The sequence below is a fragment of the Hippoglossus hippoglossus genome, chromosome 8 (genome assembly GCF_009819705.1).
Source record: "Hippoglossus hippoglossus isolate fHipHip1 chromosome 8, fHipHip1.pri, whole genome shotgun sequence".
Taxonomy (NCBI): domain Eukaryota; kingdom Metazoa; phylum Chordata; class Actinopteri; order Pleuronectiformes; family Pleuronectidae; genus Hippoglossus; species Hippoglossus hippoglossus.
In genome coordinates, this window is record NC_047158.1 from 2,630,218 (window position 1) to 2,654,014 (window position 23,797).

At 40.2% G+C, this 23,797-nt stretch overlaps 1 protein-coding gene across 1 annotated transcript in view; it reads right to left on the bottom strand.

The window, feature by feature from the left end:
• Positions 1–1,963: 1,963 nt before the first annotated feature.
• LOC117766904 (carbonic anhydrase-related protein 10-like) overlaps positions 1,964–23,797 on the bottom strand; it is a 102,766-nt gene continuing 80,932 nt past the window's right edge. The window contains exons 4-9 of the mRNA XM_034594346.1: positions 17,993–18,178; positions 15,644–15,739; positions 15,428–15,500; positions 9,054–9,208; positions 6,113–6,287; positions 1,964–2,408 (exon numbers count right to left, since the gene is read on the bottom strand). Of these exons, the coding sequence (XP_034450237.1) occupies positions 2,386–2,408; positions 6,113–6,287; positions 9,054–9,208; positions 15,428–15,500; positions 15,644–15,739; positions 17,993–18,178 (708 nt within the window). The 3' untranslated portion in view covers positions 1,964–2,385. The remainder of the gene's footprint in view (positions 2,409–6,112; positions 6,288–9,053; positions 9,209–15,427; positions 15,501–15,643; positions 15,740–17,992; positions 18,179–23,797) is intronic.

A 23,797-nucleotide genomic window follows, 5' to 3' on the forward strand; every position in this document is an offset into this window, starting at 1 on the left:
CTCACCATGTTACAAAAAGAGAAAGAAAATCCTGGATCAGCCCCCTTAATTTGAACCGCTCCGAAAGAATGGGTTCTTCCTTGGCCCATACCTCACCCTTCCACCAAGTTTCCATAAAATCCATTTAGTAGTTTTAGCAATCTCTTGTTAATAAACAAACATAACATAACCTCCCTGTTGGAGATTAATAATTATCACCAATAGCAGTTTTCATCATCAATGCGATTTCAAGCCAGTGAAATGAAATTCTGAAATGAGATAACTAAACTCAAAGATCCCGTTTACATCTCTTCTTCACTGTGGTTAGATGTGACCCACCAGTCCATGTCATAATAATAATGCATAACTCATTTTACAATGATGTGAGTTGATTGTGAATTCTTCCTTTATAATACTTCTAGTAGACCCCTTGTGATTGAAACATGTTGTTACGCTAAACGAAGCTAAAGCTGCATCCTCCAGGCAAAAGGTCAGCAGTTGATGATCAGTGTAGAGGATATTCTATTATAGAAATGTAACAAAAATAGGCTATCCTATGGTTTTGATGCTAATTATAGACAACATCTGGACAGAAAACAGAAGTGATATTTCTGCATCACTGTGAAACCGTATGCTTCTATTTACACAAATGCTAGGTGAATGAGTTTGGCAAATGTAACGCTGTCACCTGCAGGTTTACACAAGCATTGTGGCTTCCACAGAGTGGACGTTTCTAGTTCTAAAGAGTTATTTGAACCCATAACCTCACAAAACAAGTTAATGACATGCCCCTTGGCTTTTTATTAAATATGCTGTTGTCAATTAAGCTTATTTGCTGGACACACTAACATTTGCAGCAGGTTGCAGATACACACATTGTTTAATCAATTCCCCCCACTGTTTGCCCTTGCCATTTTGTTTTCGTCAAAGCCATAAGCTTGGGAAAGTGGTGAGTTAGCGGTCAATCTGGTAGTTTGATAGAATTAGGCCTTCATAATTTTTGAAGGAACTTTTGTTGGTGTGTCTCTAAGCTCTTGAAGTTGCAGAGGGGAGGCCTGCCCTTTACATTATGCAAAGCAGGGACCTAATGCGCAGCAGATTCTCTCACCTCTTTTTGATTGACTACCTTGAAGACAAGTGAACTATAACAAAACTATGGAAAATGAGTGACCTATCCTTCCTCGATCGTCAGTAACTCCGGCTGTGTCCCAAATCACTCATAAATCACTATATAGTCCACTATATGGAGAGTTCGCCATTTTGTAGTGCTGTCCGAATGTTTAGTGAAAGTTTTTATACCCTATATGGTGTACTGCATGAACTATACAGTGCTTGTTTCCAACAATGCATCATGAAAAGTAGTGTACAACCGACGGTCACTAACTGACCAATATACTGTATTCCATCAAGCATTCCACTTGCGGCGTAGAGAGGAGAGGAGAGAGGGCAGCAGGAACAGCCCACCTGTCGTACAAATGTAAATACGAGCAGAGCAGGGCATCACAGCACAAACTGTGGCCATCAGCTTTATTTGTTCATTTAAAGGTGGTCAATTAACATTTTTATGACATGTAAAAGTATCAATTCTAATTGTAAAATAAATGTTTAAAATTGATTGTGCCAATGCAGAGAAAATGCACCAAGTAGTGTCCGATTGCTGGTGAGCAAACTATAAAGTCCTCTTCATAGAGGTCCCTATTTAGTCAAGTAGGGGCTAGTGAGTGAGTGGGTGATTTCGGACACAGCCTCTGTTTGGGTCTGTAAATTGTCAGAGTTGCAGTCACTTCCTGTTCCTTCCACCTGTAATGAGACATTTTACATTCTCTTTTTTTATATTCTCTTTCTAGTTACTATTTGAGCCATCACATTTTTATATCTCACATCATACCACAGAAATGTTACAATCCCTCCAATCAGAGGATGATCATTATTGCCTTGAATGTGGACAGATGATGATCACAGCCAAACAGCATATACGGTAGTCTTTAGATAACATCCACTCTTCTGAAAACCAGATAAATAAAACGATTGATTCTTTACATCTCAGTCTGTGTGAGTTTACACAACAAGTAATAACAAAGTACCGTGTAGAAATCAGAGGTCTTGTGCTCTTTTTCGCACTTTGGACTCAAGGTCTGATCTGTGTCCTCTCTGTGCTGGCCTGCACGAACTGTGTTTAAGTTGTGGATGTGTAGGAGGCCAACCCAGCAAACTGTTGGGAGTTGGTCAGTTGAGCTCATGTGCGATTGAGTTGTCAGTTGTCTCTTAGCTCAAGCAGCAGGCTCACTTCAGCTACCGTGTGTTCGGCTGAGCTCTGATTTGCCGTGTGAAAAAAACATACAAAAATTAAAATAATGCATTCCTTCTCTCCTCCTATGGTTCTGCAGCTCGACATCTTTTCATCTCCTATTTCAGGAGCCACTGATTCACTGATGAAGAGTAGAGAAGAAAAGAGAAGAGATTAGTACAAAGAAATGATAAGCCAAGTGGAATAATACAGAATAAAAGGTGTGCTTCAGGAAATGTGAAGAAAAAGACAATGAGACGCGAAATGTAGGATAATGAGAAGCAAAGTTAGGAGAGAAATAAGACTACATCTCTGTTCCAATTTTCTTCTATTTCCTGACTTTATGCAGTGATGAAATCATGTATTTGTATTGAATACAGACTTTTTAGTATACCAACTTTTACTTATTACTAGTGCAGTGCCCATTCTAAACATGCCTGTTTGGGATGGACTGTTTGCTTGACCTGTGGCGATGCTGGTTGCAGCTTCCTTTCTGAAAGAGTCAAAGTGACCTGCAGTATTTGCACCGCTGCAAGTAAGGACCTGCTGCATGACTCCACAGAAACCCAAAGCTGCACCACCGCTGCTGCACAAGGAGCTGTTCAAGGTGCGGTGAAGCTCCACTTAATACACAGCCCTGTGAACTGGATAATTGCCATTGTTGCAAACACGCCAGTTGTCAAGTGACACAATAACATACGTTGATGAGTCCCAGCCGCTGCTGCCTCAGAACGCTGGTCACCTGTTTTTTCAAAGTTAATATTGAACATATTGTGTCCAAATCACACCAAATTCAACACTGCACTTCCTTGGGCCTTTAACAAAAAACTTACAAAGAGAGACAGTCTTTTACTTAAAGAGCCCGAAAAGTTGACTCATGCATCTGTGGCAGACCATCACCTGTAGTTTGCAATGTTTTCTACATTTCTGAATATTACATTTGGCAAAGTACTCTGGGAATGAGCTCTGACTGGTTGATTTCAAACATTTAGGATAACTTTACTGTCTTTTTCACCACTACCTCATCATTTTTTAAAACTTTGATCTTGTAGTGGTTAAAAATTCTACAAGGTACCTTTAAGTTAAGGATAGAGAAAGTCACACCGACAGCTCAGACCTCAGAGTTGTCAAACTTTACCACATATATTATACCACACTATTTTGTGTACAGTTATTTTCTGGATGAAAACAAAATACTTTCCCCCCCCTAAGTTATTTGTGATTGCATTACAGGTTCGGTGTGTAGAATTTAGTGACATCTAGTGGTGAAGTTGCATATTGCAGCTGAATACCCCTCACCTCACCCTCCCCTTCCAAACATGAAAGAGAACCTGTGGCAGCCTTTAGTTGTCATAAAAACTCAAATGTTGTTTAGTTTGTCCAGTTTGGGCTACTGTAACAAACATGGCAGCCTCTAGAGAGAGGACCTGCTCCTGTTGTAAATATAAAGTATTTAAATATAAACGGCCCATTCTAGGGTAAATAAAACAACAATTCTTACAATTTAGGTGATTACACACTAGTGAAAACATCAGAAGGATTATTTTATATTCAATTTCTGACAATAGATCCCTTTCACCTAAAGCCTACACACTGAACCTTTAAAGGCCCTGTCAAATGGATTTCTGAGTGCTATTTTATTTAAGTGTAAGTAAAAACATAAAGATTCGGAGGAAAACGTTTTTTGTGGATGTTGTTTGGCATTTTCAGTCGCCAATATATGCGCTGAATGTGTGTCACATTCCCTGCAACAGAGTTGACAGTGACTGGCAGCTGAACATTGAAATATATGACAACAGCCTGCTCTCTGTTGGTGGGGACTTCTCGCCAGCGCCTTTACCTACACCTGAGGATTTACAGATGAACCGGACAACGTAGGTTCTTTCTTTCCTCCTGTTACTTTGCATGGTTTCATGGAGTTTGTGTCTGACTGTAACTGACTGTGACTCCACAATTAGGCTTGTTGCTTGTTAGTTAATCAATAAACACAATAAATCAAGAGCTCTTTGTTTTCTATTAATTTTAATCTGCAAAATCATCTCAAATAGCCTTGAAGACAAAAACAAATTATCCCCTCATTAGTGTCCCATCAGACATGAAAGCATCTAATTATGCTGCCACCCTCCTTATATTCCTATTTATTTATTGTATTTGCTGGAGGCCATGTACAATATCTTTACCATGGTAATAACATTTATTTTTTTATCTGCATTGTAGTTAGTGTGAAGTTATCATTGAAGTAGGATAAACATTGCTATTTTAATTGAATATGTGCCGAACTTCATTCTTTAAAAATTCAGCATATTTGACTTTATTATGTTTTCCATCTTACTTTCTTTTCCTGCTTTATGTCTTCCATCTATTTCCAATTATTCACCATATCGGACTCAATGGGCATAAAGGGTCACTATAAATTAACTTTTGAATGTATGCGATGATGCAGTTAGAATCTGTGATGAACATCTTTACGTCTTGTCCGGCTCAGCTTTAATTAGGTCCACATGGTATTCCTGTTTCTATTTCTGTTCTCTTCGACTGAACACAATTAGTCTGTCTTCCTTTTTTTTACACTGCCAGCTACGACGGGTTTCCGACAACCCGTTGCCATTGTGTTCTCGATACTCTTTGACCTTGAATACAGAAATTTGTTTTGCAGCTCTGCTTTGTAACAAGCTATTATCAAAGGGAGCCAGAGGCCGCAAAACTATTTGATGCTGTGGAGAGCAGATCAATAACAAAGATATTCGCAGTGCACAGGAGGGGTTGTCAAGTGTGTTTCTCCTGAAGGATACGAATATACCTACACACTCTCTGCATAACACATCCATGTTTGTTGCGTGTGTGATGTTTCGGCTTCTATTGAACGCCAACCAGCTAGCCTACGCACTCCTGCTTTTACATCTGCACCAATAGACAATAAACTCCCACTCCTACTGTACACACACACATATTTTTGTGTGTCATACCCTTCTCCTGCTCCAAGGAGATCTTTGTCTCCATTTCATCCTCCATTTTTTCAAAGACTCACAACTAACTTAAACCTATTTTGGTTTCAGACCATAAAAACCTAACACATTAACATTACTGAACAGACTTATACTGTGTATTTTACTACTTGTGTATTTTACTAATACTGTTGTTCTCCTCAAACACTGTTGTTTAGATGCATAAGGCATATAAAGTAATTCCATTTACACCACAGTAGCAGTTGCCAAAAAAACATTAAAGATATGAGTCTCAGGACAATAGCAGAGACCTAACTGGATATAAGTCAAGTCTAGATTTTCTGCTTTCATCAGTAGTATGTTAGTAACATTATTTAGTGCAACATTCGTCCATCCTGCAGTCTCCCATTTAGACTATCTATCTATTACATCTATCTAACTTGTTGACATCTGTTAGCATTATCTCATGTGGTAACGCTTCAGTTTATAGCCTGCAACTTACTCCAAAGTGTATGGTGTAAACCTTTGTGTGAACATTGTAAAAGTCCACAAGAGACAACAAAACACATTCTACTGTGCTATGAACTCTATGAAATTGTAAATGTAATATGGCTTAATATTCACTGTAAAACTCTGCTAAAACAAATGGAAGTGACAAGTGCTAATAGAGATTTATTTGTCACCGGATTTAATGTGAATTTTCCTGGCTGTTTATAAGAGATGGATATTTGATGAAGTTTGTGTCTGACTGTAACTGATATATGCATGAACTGGATCTACAGTACATGGACCCCTTATAATGGGGTCCATGTACTGTAGAGATTTAGCACAATCTCTACAGTACATGGACAAGTAACACAAGTAAAAGTAATGGAAACTCTCTCTCCATCCTCCAGATTACCTCTGTATTGCGGGCGGAGGGCGCGGTTGTTGGGGCAGTCGCGGCCCTGCTTGCTGAAGTTGATGTTGGTTCGGATGCAACGCTGCAGCAGAGGCTGGGTGGGCCGGGTGTTGTCGCTCATACTCATGAAGATCTTGTAAGGCTCGTTCTGGCTGAGGAGGCGCAGGGAGTGCATCTGTGGAGGATTCGATGGTAGATGGCATTATCAGAGTTCAACTTGTTGAGTTGGAAATCACAACAGAAATCTAGTTCAGCTAAGTTTAGTTTAATTGAAGAGGAAGTCACCATGCCACCACTTAACCTGCAGTTAATCACTCCATGCTGGCTCCAATAAGTACAGAATTCCAGCACTTTGTGTGAGTATGCAATGTTCTGTTCTCTCTGCTCCAGAAAAACTGTGAGGCACAGAATGCTTTTTATTGTATGATCAGAATTGGATTCTTTTAGTCAAATATTGTTGGACAGAGAGAGAGACGAGCCAAATAGATATCGATATGAGCTAAATCAAAAAACTGACATTAGAGAAGATTCATGAGATACATTCTTGAGCTCCTTGTTGGGGATCCTGATGCATTTCCAGTCCAGATGGGATGTGTGAGCTTGTTCTTGGTTTTACCCTGGGCCAGGAGTACCTTCACAGCAAACCCCAGGATGCCAGTTGGATTCCCATATCGCATCAACTGGGTCCTGTCACTGCAAAGAAGCAGTTGTTTCACTCTGAGCTCCTCCTGGATGCCCAGGCTTCAAACCCCATCCCTAAGGGTGAGCCCAGACACCCTCTGTTTCTTGGGTCCGCTGTCTAATTCTTGAGCTCACATCCCAATGCATGCCTTTAGGCTTAGGACCCGCTCTACTAGAGTAGAGTTATCCAGTAGTAATCCACAGTGCCAACAGTGCACCTGTCTGTAGATGTAACTCTTATACTTGTCCAGAGATACTTGGGTGGGGGTAACTTAATTTAAGGCAGCAACTAGTACCCAACCCAAATGAGGAACTGCACCATTTTCATAAAGAGTACCATGGCTGTAGGCTCAGAGGCGATCGCTCTCATCTCATCCACTTTACATTTGGTTGTAAACTGCCCCAGGGTTTAATAAAGGTTCAGAACAACATCATCAACAAAAAGCGGAGATAAAATCTCTAAAGCATGAGCTCTCCACTCCCCTATACTGCAGCACCTGTAAACTGACTGACAATGAAAATCACAAACTTTAAATCAATGTACTGAATTTATTGATAGATATATTTGAATTGATAAATAGATAACCTGGATGAATCAGTTATGGTTGGTATCTGACTCCTTACATTAACACACCCACCGACTATCACTTAATGATCACATTGTCTGATCCAGTTACTATGAATGTCATAATTTTGACTCTTATGCACCAAACAACCAAAGTTTGCTTATATGTAAAAATGTACTTCACACACTTATTAAACCTGTTTCTGGTTTCTCCCACAGACAGGGGAGACAGGTATTTCAGACAGAAGGTCAAGAAAGTTAGAAATAAAAAAACCTACTCAATAATAAAAGAAAAAGAAAGATGAAAGAGGGATTAGAGAGGGTTGAAAGACAAGTGACAGCAAAGGACGAGTGAGTGAAAGCAGGAGTAAACTTTCAGAGAGAGAATACCTCTCCCAAGTCCTAACGGTCCCTGATTGAAAACACATTTAAATTCACTACATTACATTATATATCATTTAGCTGACGCGTTTATCCAAAGCGACTTCCAATAAGTACATTCAACCATGAAGGTATAAACCCAGAACAGCAAGAATCATGTAACTACAATTAGTCTTCTAAAAAGCCATTCCACCATTTGGAGCCAGGACAGCAAACAGTTGGGATTCTGTTGTGTGGTTAGCTGTCCCTCGCAGTGAGATAGCAACAAGCTGATTGGCAGATGTAGAGCAGAGTGGAAGGGATGGGGTGTACAGTTTGACCATGTCCTGGATGTAGACTGGACCCGATCCGTTTGCAGCACGGTACGCAAGTACTAGTGTCTTGAAGCGGATGCAGGCAGCCACTGGTAACCAGTGAAGAGAGCGGAGGAGCGGTGTAGAGTGAGAGAAGTCGAATGGCACTAGCAGGCAGACCAGCCAGGAGGGAGTTGCAGTAGTCTAGGCGTGAGATGAACAGAGCCTGGACCAGAAGCTGTGCGACCTTCTGAGTGAGAAGCATGTATCTACACAATCGGGTTGTTGCAGCGATGTTGGCGGTAAGGGAGAGTTGACTGCCGACTAGATCTGGATTTCTATTTGGATCTACACCAGGTTACACACACTCATAAATAGTGTATCAGTCCCCTTAACATAAAAAGCTTGTTTAATCACCATATTTAGTCATCCTGACCTAATTATTAGACCAAACATATTGAACCACAATTGAATAAAAAAAGAAACAAACAATTCAGTTAGTTAATTTGCTAAATAAGTACCGCCACATCTCATCCGCGGGTTGGTCCTCCTGTTAGCGCGTGTGCCTCTGTGTGAGATGCTTTGGTCAGGAAATGTGTGTTTTTAAAGCTTGTTTGTGTGCTGCACTCTGGGTTGAAGAGCGAGGGCAGACCCAGTCTAACACTTTTCGTCTAATGAAAGTAACAGTGGGATTTGGTCGGATGAGAACATATTGACCAGTCAAACAAGAGACCACAGCCCTTATTTGTAGACCTTCAGACTACTGAGAGGCAGTGCAACTGAACATTCATGTATATGCACTGCATTCTAGTACATTACTGGTGCAACCACACAGCCACTTTTATCTAAAAACACTCGTGAAAATGCAGAGGCTTTCACTTAAAGGTTATGAGGTCATAATTTGCAATTCAAAATGCCCGGCGCCGGCAAGGATTTTATAAATTGCAGTGTTTTTTCCCCCAGCCCCCAGAATGTCTGTTATTTTTCCTGTGTCACATTCAGATATCCTGCCCTCACATACCTGCATCTGTGTCACGTAGACAGGCTTGTTGATCAGTATCCATGTGGATGTCTCGTAGCAGGGAGGGATAGTGATGGAGCCCTCATAAGTGATGTAGCGTGTGGTGTCAGGGTAGAGGTCCGCTATGTTCAGGCCCATCAATAAGAACGCATCATCTGAAGAGAGAGAGGATGAGAGAGACAGGAGGTGAGTGTTAAAGTGATGCAGTGGGTGTGTGAATGTCTTTTATGTTCACACCCATTAACAAGAATGCTCTTAAAAAAGAGGAAATTAATTCTGTGTGTGTGTGTGTGTGTGTGTGTGTGTGTGTGTGTGTGTGTGTAATGGAGAACATTGCGTCCGAGTATAAATCTATGATGTTTGGACCTATTAAAAGAAATTGCCTGTCTGAGAAAAAACATAAAAATGTTAGTGAAGAAAGAGAGAGAGAGAGAGTGTGTGTGTTTGTGTGTGCGCGTGCCTGTGTGTGTTTACTTGTCTTAATCAGGACTGTTCACACAATCACATTATGGGACTCACCTCCCATTTGTGGCCCAAAAAAATGTTTCCCACAGGCTGAAACCTTCAACGTTAAAGTTGACTTTTTGTTTCATATTAGTGTACATCTCCAGATGATTAATATAAGTCACTGGCACTTTCTTCCTAAGGGACAAAAACAAGATGCTGCATGTGTTTGTGTGTATATGTGTGTGTAGAGACTGGAGCAGAGATTTTGAAGTTTTTAGTATAGCTGTGAACTAGTGAGTTTGTGCAGTTTAGACCAGGGGCGGAGCTTTTCTTTTTGGGTGTGTTTTGTGTGGCCTGGACGTCTTACTGCTCCGGTAATGTGCCCCCAGTCTCCTTTCAAAACAAGAGAATCCAAGACAACATGTAACAAATTAAGGTCCTGTGGCAAAATTATTTGAAAGAACCTCCACATATTGAGATATGGATATTTAAGACACTAACCCAGGATCAGTGTTAGGACCAGGTTTTCCACCTCCTTTTGTGCTCCATGTTTTCCCTTCCTGCTGTGTTCTCTGTGTTCCCTTCCCACACTGGAGCTGGGAGGGGCCTCCTGTGGGACACCTGCGCAGCTGACCTTCATCTCATCATCAACTCCACCTCACTCTGGAAGACCTCAGCACAGAATCAGCTGCGCACCTTCCGTCTGTTCAACTTTATCTGCTCCGGCCTCACTCTGCCAGGACCTTTGGATCCCCACTGCCTGCCACCACCACTCCAGCTTTGTACAATAAACCTTTTTACCACCTACCAGCTGTGTTCGTGTTCTGCACTTTTGGGTCCGCTTAAATCAGATCATAACAATCAGAGGCATATATTCTCAGGGAAAGATTACTCTTTCACTGGTTACAGATGTTACAACAATATATTTTTTGCTCTATTAAACACTATTTTAGAGCCCAAATCGTACAGAATACACATAGTGCACACTAAAGTTGTGTGCTTTTTAAAACAAGTTCCAACTTTATGTTATTTCTCAATGACTGCAACGGTGTCTTGTGTGTGCAGAACCAAATGTGTGTATGTCATTATGCAGTATTACTACTAACAGTACATTTTAGTGAATTTATACTGTAGTAATTGTGATAGTGAGTGTAATGTTATTAAAGATTAAACAAAAAATGTCATGTTTGCAGTAGATATACAATTCAGCAAAATTAAATTCTGCGCATACACACCATCCCAAAAACAACTGTCTTTAGCTCGGGGTGCTCTGGGCTTAGCCCCGGATCTTGCCAACTCCTAGATCCACCCCTGGTTTAGACTATGGCCCTGTTCAGATCTACCAACATGTGTCTCGAGAGGTGGAAAGTCATTTCACACTGGACATTAGAATGCATCTCCACACGGGTCTCCTGTGACCCCATGCGATCTGATCTCACTTTCCAGCTCTATATGCAAATAAACACGTTTAACATTTAGCAAAGACCACATGATGTTTTTAGCCAGTCTGACTATACAGACGGGTTCACTGCCAATGTGTCTGTATGTATGTGTGTGTGTCTTTTGAGAGGAGGAAGGAGAAAGAGAGAACGAAAGAGAGAACAGGGACAGAAGTGGCTGAGTGAATCAATGTGCTCCAGGCAGCTCTACAGCTCAATGAAAGATTTGACTCATTTGAAACAGTTAACAGAAATTTGAAAATCAATATGCGGCCTTCAGTGTTAATATTATGGCGGTGGCCACAAAGAAATCAATGTATGTGAAACACTGAGAAGTGTAAAACTACTTTGTGTTCATTATGAAACTGTAGCAGGACAGAGGACGTCAGCTCAGTCCATCAATGTGGCACAGGACACATTTGCGTTCATACAAATAAACGAATGTGGCTTCAGAATATGGTCTGAGTGATTTAACCTAAAATCTGGCCTCAATGCTGCCTAGTTATGATTGGATCATAACAGACAAATGTGAACACCAGGTCTCAACAGGGTCTATTAGTCAGTAAATAAATGCTACAACTTCAAGACACGAGCCCGCACTCTCACTGCTGTCAGATGCTCAGGAGGCAGAGCTGCTCTCACATATCATATTATGTTCACCATCAACACCAGCTGTCAAATATATATATATGTATATATATATATATATATGATATAACAAGATGATAAGTTACAGAGTAAATCACCCATTTACTCACTACTGCTATCCTTTAAACAGCAGAGAACAGCAGTCTGTGAGACACCTGTCTGTAACACTGCTCTCAGATGATTTGTCTGGACTTAGGCTACATCCATACTACATCCAAAGGGTTTTCAAACTAAAATGATCTCTGTCCACATCAGCGTTTTTGCTCTGTATCAGTTTTAATCCCTGTCCATACTAACACAAATGCATTTCGAATGACCACTCATTAAAATGGAACCAGCAGCGTTTCCAAATTTATCACTTTTAGCATCTCTAAAAGTGTGGATTTAGCATCGACATCTTTCATATTTATTAGTTTTGGAATACTCCTGGTGTTCGAGCAGCTGTTACATATTTAAACAATCATATATGATAAAACTATTGAAGCACGAATGTAAGAGCCACTAAGCAATCTGCATTTGTGTGTTACTTAATATTAATGTTGGTTTGACATGTCACTTATGTTCTAAAGTTATTCAAGTTTATAGTTTTATTTGTATACAGTTAAAGTATATTTTGATTTGCTTTAGGTGCTAATTTATGTCTTATTGTTTCCAACAGTTGAAGATGCCGTTGTGCAGTTATATATTATTGACCGCAGGGATATCGTTAAGCGTGTGCAGTCTGCGGAGCAGTGGTTCAACACAAGTTTTTGACCGTTTGGACACGATTCAAACTCAATAATCCCTCTGCAGGCTAACATCAAGTGGCCTATTGGAACATGGAACGAGGTAAAACATCCATGACAATGAATGAGCATCTTTAGGCAAACAGTATAAGTATTTGTATATAAATGCATATAGAGAGTTCCAGGTGAGAACCACATTCAAAGCAACCACTTACACTTAGACTAGTTATCCAGGGCCCCTATGGAGGGGCTCGCTAACAGTTTCAAAAGTTTGTTTTTGTCTCGTAAATTTAGTCAATTTAGAGAATAAATCTGTTGAGAGACTGAAATTTCTATCAACATAAACAAATGAATGAATAATGGATGGGTCTGCGAGGCCCCTCTGACCCCTTTCAAAAAGTGCAAAACGCTTTAGTCCACCTGACCGACCCCTAACTTCTCTGCAGCTGCTGCAGCTGGAGGCAGCAGGAGCATCTGCTGTGTCTGGTCTTTCCCCAAAAAGAGCAAAATCAGGGTAACAAAAAAAGAAAAGAAAGAAAGAAATTGATCGTGTGCTTTCTACAAATTTCTTTCAAAACCGAGGTGAGCACAACTTATACTTATACTATCAAACTTATATCAGCAGCTGTTCAGATCAGGCCACTCAGCCTCGGAGAAACTAGGTTAGAACTTATTTGCATTGTATAGCATAAATGAATCAGTATCATAAATTAATCAGAATCATAACTACAATGCCATATGACACATCTATCAACATTAGCAGAGCTACACACCATGAAAAGCACGGCACTCAGTTTCAGAAACAGCCACAGAGAGGGGAGCAGTGGTACGTCCCCACAGTCCCAACCAAGGATGTGAGACAAATTATGAAGTAGTATTTATTTAAAGTTATTGAGAGCAGTGAAGTGTGATGAGCCTCAAAGAGTTCTGTAACATGCTTGGTAGAGCTGTGCAAAAATATCCATTCAGCTGATTATCGATGGTATCGATAGTCCCACCCTTACTATCTGTTTACTATTTCTTTCAGCCCTATCTAATAGAGAGTGCCCAGTGCATTCTGGGTGTTGAGGTTTTGGGCAAAAGGGAATACCACACCCTGTTTCTCTGTTTTCTCCAGTCATGTTGCACCAGCTTTGAAGTTCAAAAATTGTTGGATTCCATAAATACATAAATAAAATAAGATTCATAAATAAATAAAGTAAGTTTTGTTAGAAAGCCATCCTCCCAGCAGTCAATTATTCCTTTAAATGGGACATGCATGTTTATTTTCGTACAATGTTAATGGCAAGTGCATTTCAGTTCAGTGTGTTCACTGCTCAGTGCCACTATGTAATGCAAATATTTTCCCCAAAGAATTGGAATTATAAATTAAGTTTTTGTCCGTTGAAAAATTTGTTTGTATCATCAATAACATGTTAAATGTTAAATATAACCACTACACTCAGCCTCTCTGACTCACTGAGCTGCTCCAGGATTTGAGCTGCAGTCATAACAGTGATGATCAAAAAGGTTGTGCACACCTCACTGCAGGGACGTGCAAAGACATTTTGCGGGCAGGGGCTCAAGTGAGAAAAAGGGCACTTCTCATAATTAGCAGCGCCACTGCACTGAGGCGCATTACTCTGCAGGTCAACAAGTGACTCTGCTCCTCTGATATTTTCTAATCATCACACTTAGGACTGATCTTTATAAAAACCTGCTGAATTCATAGCTATGTTCCTGGATGAACAGGGCGTCGCTTCTTCTGCAACAGTGAAGTTAAAACACTGCGTTGCGTCGAAAATGGGGACTTTTCGGGCATTTAGAAATGGTGATTAATCGTGATTAATCACAGCTACCCTGTGATTAATCTGACAGCCCTAAATCTGACAGCCCTAAATAATAATAATAATAATGTAATAACTAAAAGCCTCACAGACTATAGATGTGAATGTTCATATCTTAACTGAAGGATTCACCATTTTTATTTTAGCATTCAGTGTTTAACCAGACCCAGCGTGCACCTGTTGGTCCTGAGACATGACTGGTGTGTTTGATTTGGGACACAAGAAGTGGTCACTGATTTGTGAATCAACAACAGATGAAAAGAGCCAAACCCTCAGCATCAGCACAGACAGTGAAATCTGCTGATTTGGCTCTTTTCATCTGCTGTTGTGCTCATATGGATAATCATAACTCATCATGGAGGTGGTTTTTGTATTTACAATTATAGTAACAATTTTGATTTCCAAGTTGGGAAGTAAAATACTTGAGTCACAAAATACTTTGCATCGAGCAGTGAAGTTACAAATCACAGCCAACTAAATACCCCTCGCCTCACCCCCCCCCTTCCAAGCATATAAGAGAACCTACTTTGACCTCAGCTAACCCTCCCTAGAGCCCATGTATGGGTTGTCTGTTCCAAGCTCCTGTAGAAACAAGCAAGGTCTCTAAAAGAGAACTCGGAAGGGCTTATTCTAAGGTTACAAAAATACAGCAATTCTTTGTTTGGATTATTATTATTGTTTGTGATAATCCCCCCAAAAAACTTAATTCTGAATATTATATTCCATTGATGCTGATAGATCCTCCTAAATCCTACACAGTGGACCTTTTAATGCCGCGTTCCAGACAACTCGGATGTCAGACTTTTTATTATTTTCCCTCCTCTGCTTTGTTTATGTATGCAAGGAGGCTGCACTGGTCCCAGTTAAATTGACTCATCACGAGCCAAATAAACATCTGCTTCTCACAGTCAGCCATGTTTGTTTACATTTGACGTTGTGCCATATGCAGTGTGCACTGGAACGCTTGGAAGTCAGAACTCAGGAAATTTCAAGTCGGCAAATCCGACTTTTGAGTTGTCTGGAACACGGCAAAAGAGGGAAATGACGTAACGAGAGTAAATGAAACTTGTTATCATGACGTTTTTTTATGATTTGGTTGTTTTTTGATTTGAAATGTGCCCATGTGAAGTGCAGCCAGACACATACATGTGTTGATGCTGAAAGCAGAATTAGCCGAACAATACAGGCAGAATGAGAGAGAGAGAGACTGTGTGTGTGTGTGTGTGTGTGTGTGTGTGTGTGTGTGTGTGTGTGTGTGTGTGTGTGCGAGTGTGTTGTGTGTATCTTACGTTTATAGTTGATTCTGGTGATTGTGTCTCTATTGAGCATTCGGTTGAGGAAGGCGTTGTTGTTTTCAGAGAGCTGGGATATGACAGAGAGACGGGGATCAAATATTCATCACAAATCACTGTTCAACACACACACATGCACTATTTAATAGGTGTATTTGTTTCTTAATTGGTCCTTCAGCCTGTTCCACTGTAGGACCGGCAGGACATGCTGACCTTAATGAATATGGAGACCACAGCGATGCCATGCGGGCTCTTAGCTGCCTCAGTGTAGTTGGCGTACAGATCTTGGTTATAATGAATCAGCTGGACCTGAAAGAAAGACACAATGACACTGAGCATCACAATTTAAATAGAGCAACTCTTAGTACTGATAAATGTACAAATATTTTCATTTGTAAAAGATAAAAGAAGTGACACTTTCTATCACATAGGACCAATTTGCATGCACACCACCAAGATAGTTGGCAGACATCTTCTGTTTCTTCACCTCCAAAGGGGTTCCTTGTCCTTGGAAAGATTCTATTATTGAAACCAGGATTATTTAAACATAGTACCCCCAAGTCACCCAGACTACAGGTCTGTATATAGTGCTTACCTCTCATGAAATCAAGAATCACTGGAGTAGATTGTGTCAGAGGTAATAAGGGTAATTTGGATTGTTTGGATTATTGTATTCAGGCCCACATTTGAGCAAGTAGGCTCCATAACAATAACCCTGGCCTGATATGTTGGCTGACAGATTTTTTAAGGTCTCAACATGTGAGACCATCCACCATCAGCAATCCAATAGTGATAAGCAGTCAGGCTGTCGAGTCTGTAAGGTAGAATAAATACCTCAGGTGGGTGTTGACAATACTCTTCTGAAAATGATTTCAACCCGTTTTGATGAATCTGTCCTAACAATCTTCTTTGTCTGTGTCACTTCGAACACAGGACATGTCAGGCACAACCCTGAATGCTCGGCTGTACGAGGACAGGATCCTGAAAACGGCATGTGCTTTTCTGGATGAATCACACCATCCCCTTTTTCTGTATATATAAGCTGCTCCCGTCTGGCTGCAGATATATGCTGGACACACAGCTACAGAAATCCATTTGTCTGAGCTGCCATTGGTTTAAATTTATTGAAGCCCTGCTTTTACATTTCTATGTAATTATACTTATTTTATATTGTATTTATTCTCCATCTCGTGTGTTCCGTTGAGGTTTATGTTGATACTGCTGTCTGTACTACAAATTGCAACGGGGACAGTAGATATCCTCGATTCTTTTTCCCTGAACTTTTCAAGATTTGCTGGACCAACAAAAAACCCAGAAGGAAAAATGGATTTAAAAGATAAAAATTTTCAGAATTTTTATTCAGGAAAAAAGCTAATTTATTGTCTACCCCAGTGGACAGTGGCTTGTGGGTCAACTTCTTTAAAATGGGTCAACTTCTTAAAAATACTATTCATTCTCAGGATAGCACTATTCTTTAAAATACCATCTGCTTCTTAGTTATTAGCAATACAGCTAATACAATTTTGCAATACAAGTCACTATGGATACCAGCTATGTGGGTAAAGGGACCCTCAGTCTTTCCACAGTGTTTGCTGATAAGTGCACTGTAGCCGTTCTTTGATATCAGGATGGTCTTTATGCACTAATTGCACTCTCTTATTAGAGTGCTTCTTATTTATTTGAGCTTCAAGCTTCAGTTGTATAATTCTTAGTTCTATATTGTGGTAAAAAATGTAGGGTTCTTCATAGTAGTATAAATCCATTAACAGGCATAATAGATGAACATAAATATAGTCCTTGTATTTCTATCAGAGAAACTTACATTTTCCTGGTAACCAGCGCTGAGCTCAAGAAAAGAAAAACACACACATACAACTCAAACCTGCTCATGCAGTCATAAATTCACCTTCAGAGGACAATGACTTAAGTTACTGTACATGAAATGACACAGCAATGGCTCTTTAGCAGGAAACGCTCTAGTTCTTTGGCTGCATCCAATGAATATTATTTCCTCCAGCGGGATAACTCTTCTGACGTACTCTGAAGATATAGAACCACAAAAGCAATGTGCACAACAAGAGTATGAAGTATCTTACAAGGTCACAGCTTTGCGTGCCTCTCTGGACATGTTGGATTTACAAAGCAAATGCAGTATTTTGATCCCTGACTTGCAACACACAGAAAGGCTCAGGGAATCTCCACCCAGCACCAAACTCCACAGAGACACAGAAACATCCGATGTTCCAATTTTGTCAACCTGGTTTGAGTTGCTGTCATGATGGATAATAAGAAGAGCTTTAAAAAACAGATTGATGACAGTCTTATTGTGAGATGACTGTTAAAGAATAACTTACTGTGTCATGTCATGTGTGTGCATCTTCCTGTGCACATGCAGGTGTTTGTTCATCTGTGGTAAATCACAGAGATGAAATAATCATGCAGTCACTAATCCAAATAAGCTGACCAGTTGTTCTGTCTGCCACCAGCGATTATCAGCCTGTTACAGTTCATTGCTCTGTTGTTGACCTGTGTGCACACGTGTCACTTCTCCGTGTCTCTCACCTCTCCAGGAAAGCCCTGCCCATTGAGGAGATGTTCGGAACCCTGGGAGTCCTCGCTCCCAAAGTGAAGGCGGACCTCCTCCAGCCGGTAGCTGTAACCCAGCGGGCCCCCCGAGATGTTCACCAGGTGGGCTTTGTCGGGCCGCAGGGACACATGCTTCCCTGTGTTGTACATGGTGCCTCCCATCTACAGAGAAACAGACGGAGAGAGAGATGGGAATAAATATATGGCTGTAATTTCTCTGTGCTCCAGAAAAACTAATTCATTTTAACATTAAATTAAATAAGCAGTGTTGAGTTCCTGTAATTGTCCTGTCGTAGAAATAGACTAGGATCAAATTTGATCGCTTTCAAGTCGTAAGTCCAGTCACAAATATGTAAAATCTAATATCAGAAAATCCCGAATTAAATCTCAAATCCTTAATTTCTCAAGCCACAAGTTAAATGAGAAGCCGACTTCGTTTCAAAGAATCTCATCCTGCTTTCAGTTACTTCCAGACCAGTTACCTTGTTGAATCTGTTCAGTTCATGTGACTCGTGCCAAGCTTCTCTTTGGCTTCACACACACTGTTGGCCGTCAAAACTGTGCTGCAGCAGGCTGATCACAAATCAGCATATTAATATTGAAAACATGGCACGAGCATCAAACACACCTCTGATTGAATGAAACCCAGGTTAAACAGTAACCCAGGTTAGTCTGGTGTCAGACAAAAAAAAACGGTTCTTTAACAGCAGCTTGCAGCTTGGCTCCAAGGATGGTATAGAATGACATTTTACAGCCTGTAATGGACTTTAATAAAAGTTGGTAAACACATGTTACCCTTGGGATAAACAGTTATAACTCTGGTAATCCCCTGACCAATAGCAGGTACAAATCACATTGCAATTTCTTGCAATCTGGCTAGCGTGCTAAGAACAATCAGGTAAGGATGCTAAGCTTATCAGGATAGTATGCTGCGCTGTTTGAATTAGCACGATGAGCCAATCAGGTTAGCGGTCCAATGCTAGAATTTAAATAAAAGCAATGCTGTTCCCAAGTATAGCCTCACAGAACCATTAGCATTTAGCATTGCTTTACCTTGTGTAAAGTGCCACAAAATGAACATACAAGAATTGCTTCACTACTTTTCAAGACTTGAAAGGTCAGAGACAGTTTATTTCTACTGAGACAGTACTGACAATAAACTGTCATTGTTGCTTTAGTTATCATTTTTATTTTATTTTATCTTTATTATTTTTTATCATTTTTGTATGGTAGTGTAACATGGGCTTATTACAGACTCCTTTACCGTAATTCCCAAAGTGAGTCATGGTGGTGTGGGTAATCCAATTGCCTCCAGCGTTTGCGGCACCATGGCTCAGTTATATACCAGTTGACAAAGTGCAGAATTGAAACAGTAGGGTGTGTGTTGATGTATGACGAGGTTTACTTCCACTACTTTTTAATATTTCCTATGGAGGCTTAAGTGGAACAACAGGACACTTCTGCTTTTCACTCTGCATATTAATATCATGTTATACTCGAGGCAGCGTATGCTGTCAGCGGGGAAATACTCGAGTGCTGTCTTGGTTTTTATTTCATGAAGGAGAAAATGAAAATGTGCATATCATATTTAACTGAATTACTATGTAATGGGCCTGGAAACCTATTTAGACTGATCCATGGACCTCTTGAAGGGCTTACGCTGTCCTACTTCACACACAGCCAGCCAACCACAAAGGAAGCCCACAAGGCTGCAGCTTAATCAGCAACTCCTGCTGTGGCTGCAGCAGAAATAGTTAGCACTAATGTTAACCTTGAACTCGAGTCCAAGATGAACATTCAGAATAAGTCTGCTTTGTCCACTTTTCTCAATTCTTTTGGTGACTTTCAAGGTGAAGTAAAATGCGTAAGACAGGGGTAAAGGGTCGCTGTTTAGTTACCTTGGCTGTACAACATACATAATACTGCAGTCCTGGAAAGAGAGTGGGAATAAAGATCTTTCCTAGAGATCTGCCCACCAATACAGTAACACTTTACATAGTTAGTTTGTAGAATGATTCATGGAATAGGGACATCAACATTTATATAGTTGTCTAATCTTATAATTGTTATTTACCCCGGGTTACATCTGATTCTTTGGTGATATTGTTTGAGTCAAAGAACACAAACAAAGGCTGTATGAAAGAAAACTGAGCATTAATAAATGGGGTAACTGGTGTTAATTGCAGGTCAGTTTGCACAATCACTGCAGTGACGCAAGTTAACACAGAAGACAAGTTTAAAAGCATAACGATTTGCTTCAGGCTCTGTTCATTGGTTCATATGGTGAGTAATATGCAGGACATCATGTGGCATACACAGCTGGATTAATTAAAATGGAAGCGTATCTGTTCTGTCAGTTGCACACACGACTGCAGAACATGTCTGGAGCACCTCTGGCTAAGACACAATATTGTGTTTACTATCTTTCATGTTGTAACAAGGCTTAAGCTAAGACCTAAGACTTGGTGTCATGAACAGAAACTAGATAGTGTGTCCTAAAGAAAGCGACAAACACTAAACGACAAACACTAAAACTAAAACTATATCTAAATGAAAAGCATCTGGGGGATGTGCATACTCTTCACGTGCTGTATATACCACAATCAGGCAATGCTAACTTTCATCAATCATTTCATAATGATGTCATCACTACAATGATTTAAAATCTTATTTCCTGTTTACCTGCCCTTTGCTTTGTTCTTGCTTCCTTATACAACACATTCCTCTGCATTTCTAACACACATAGGACTAATAAAGCAATCCTGCTTGCGTGGATTAAAACAGCTTCTCCTATTGCTCACATGACTCCAGAGCCGCATGTTGTCACTTTCTCACAATGCCCCCTGGCAATTCACATAAACCATTAATGCACATTACCTGCATACCAACCATATTCATCATAAATTTTTTATGATGCTCGCTATATTCACATATTCATTAGTGCTGTTTGTATATAATAAATTAGGGGAAAGCACTCAGCCACAGTTTAATCATGACATGCCACTGCTGGGGTGGGATGAAATTAAGCCATTACTCACCAGCCTGAATTCTATTCACAGGATAATCCTTAAAGAAAACTGTTTTAATGAGGATTAAACATCTAAAAATGATCAAGTTATTTCACTCCTCCTTGTGATTCAAAGACAGGTTCCGCTACAAATAGCACAGAGGCTGAGCACAAGACATATTTAATGTAGCAGGTTTCATGTAAGAACATTTTAAGATTTTTTTCTTAAAAGCTCTCGTACTTTTTGACTTGTTTGTACAAGTGTTCTAAGTTGGATTTCGCCAACAATGCTGTAGATTGTTTGTTTCAACCTGATGAATGCCATCTGTTCGTGTGGAGTTGTGTATTTTAGAGATTAGCTGTAAAATGTTAGCTGTTCTGATTCACCCACAGTAATGCCAACCAAGAGCACAGTCTCAGTAGCAACAGCAGTAATTTTAAGAGATCTAAAAAGTACAAAATGAGATTTCTACAGCTGTGTACATAGATAACCAAATACATTTTATTAGAGGTGAATTTACACTGTCACTGTTCAGCATGTTCACCTAGACAGCTACCTGTGTAAAGACCCTTGGGTAGCCATGGCTGAAAGACATTTCAACTGGCCCCGAATGACCTGATTATACATTTCAGTTCCATTATTGGCCTGTCTTCACCCAAGAACCAACCAATACTCGAGAGCTGAAATGATTACATGATTATTTACTGACAAAAAATTAAGTGGCAAAAATGTTGTTTGTCAATTAATCATAAAAGCAAATTAAAAACATTCACTGGTACGAGCTTTTAAAAACATGAAGATTTTCCACTTTATATGGTTGTAAACACAACACTAATGGGTTTCTGACAGTTGATTAGTCAGCAAAACAAAATTGAGTGTGTTAACTTAACCTTCAGGGATTAACGATGGGCATTTTCAGACATTTTATAGACGAAACAGTCAAACCAATTATTCATGAAAATAACTGTCAAATGCACTGAAAATAAAAAAAATTGTTGTTTGGAGCCTTACAGCCCCAACAGAATGCAATAACTTGGTGATTGGTGGACTAGGTACTATTGCCTCTACCTATTCCTGAAGTGCAAATGGAGCCCAATGAGGCCAAAAGAGAAGGAACAGGCTATTTCAAGCTTACAGAAAGGCTACAGTAACTCAGGTAACCAACTATGTTGAAAAGAGCACCTCAGAATCAGAATCTGGGTTTATTGCCAAGTCGGTTTAAACATACAAGGAATTTGCTTTGGTGTGTTTACTGCCGAAGTTTAGTGCTAGTGTTTAGTACTAAAGTATGTAAACGATAAAAAGAGAATTGTGCAATATGTTGTAAAAACTAGAGGAGAATTAATGAACAAGATGTCAAAACTTGAGGTGGATGGTCTGCAACAGCAGAGACCATGTCAGCTAAGATCAGAAATGCGACAGTTGAGGACTGAACCTGGTCTGATGCATCTAGATTTCTGCTGAGGCTGTAGATGGTCGATGCCAATTTGGCATCAACAACATGAATCCATGGAGCCAACCTGCCTCGTGTCAACACTCCGGACTGCTGGTGGTGGTGTGATGGTGTGAGGACTGTGTTCTTGACACCCTTTGGGCCCTTAACACCAATCAATAGATGTTTGTCACAGTCTATACGAGTGTTGTTGCTTACCACGTTAATGCCTTAATGGCTATTATCTTCTAATGGCTTCTTCCAGCAGGATAATGTTCCATGTCACAACGTAAAAGCCTTAAACTGGCTTCATGAACACAACAGTGAACACAACACCTTCAGTGCCATTTGAGATGTGGTAGAACAGGAGATCAGCAGCTTGAATGTGCAGCTGACAAATCAGCAGAAATGATGAGATGCACTCACGTCAACATGGAAACGGATCTCCGAGGAAGGTTTCCAACATCATTTGGAATCAATGATTTGAAGAACTGAGGCAGCGGCCACAGATGAGCAACATAGAACTTAACAGCGCACGTGATTTTTCACATCTTTTAACAAAACTGCATTGGATGACGGGGTTGTTGCACAGCAGTTGGGATTTGGCAATTGTGCGTGGGAGCTCCCTGCACTGGATTGAGGAAAACAAATCAAACATATTCCCTGTAATTGAGTACAAACAGGTTAAAGCTGTTTGATGTGAAAACCCAACCAGAGTCAGAGAAATCTTCAAAGCCTTCATCTGTTTTCTGTCAAACGTATAATAGAATCAAATATCTGGAGAGAGAGCGTCAAGACAGGAGGGTGAACAGAGAAAGAGACAAAACATAGGCGAAGGGAAAAAAAGGTACGAGGAAAAAAACTGATATACTGATATACTAATGAGAGTCATTGCAGCTCACATTGGATGAAACTATCAACTGAACACATTATTTCTTCTCCTTTTTCTGAGCTGAACAATCAGAACCATGGATGTATTGAAGGGCTTCTCCACAAGTATTGCACTTTCAACACTTGGGGGTGGCTGTGGCTCAAGAGGTAGAGCAGGTTCTCCACTAACCAGAGGGTTGGCGGCTCAATTTCGTGTCCTTGGGCTTGACAGCTGTGCTTGCAGTGAATTGTCTGTAGTGGAGGAAGTGCCACACCTAGATGTACTCTAAAAATGTTTGTGTGAATGGGCGAATGGCAAAGCTGTACTGTAAAGGACTGATATAGTCAAAGTAAAAAGCTATATAAATACAGACCATTTACCATTTTACCATTGAGCTATGCCTGGGCCTCACTGGCTGTGGTTGTGCCGCAGAACAACTTGCTTTTCATTTCCCCACCCATTTAACAGAT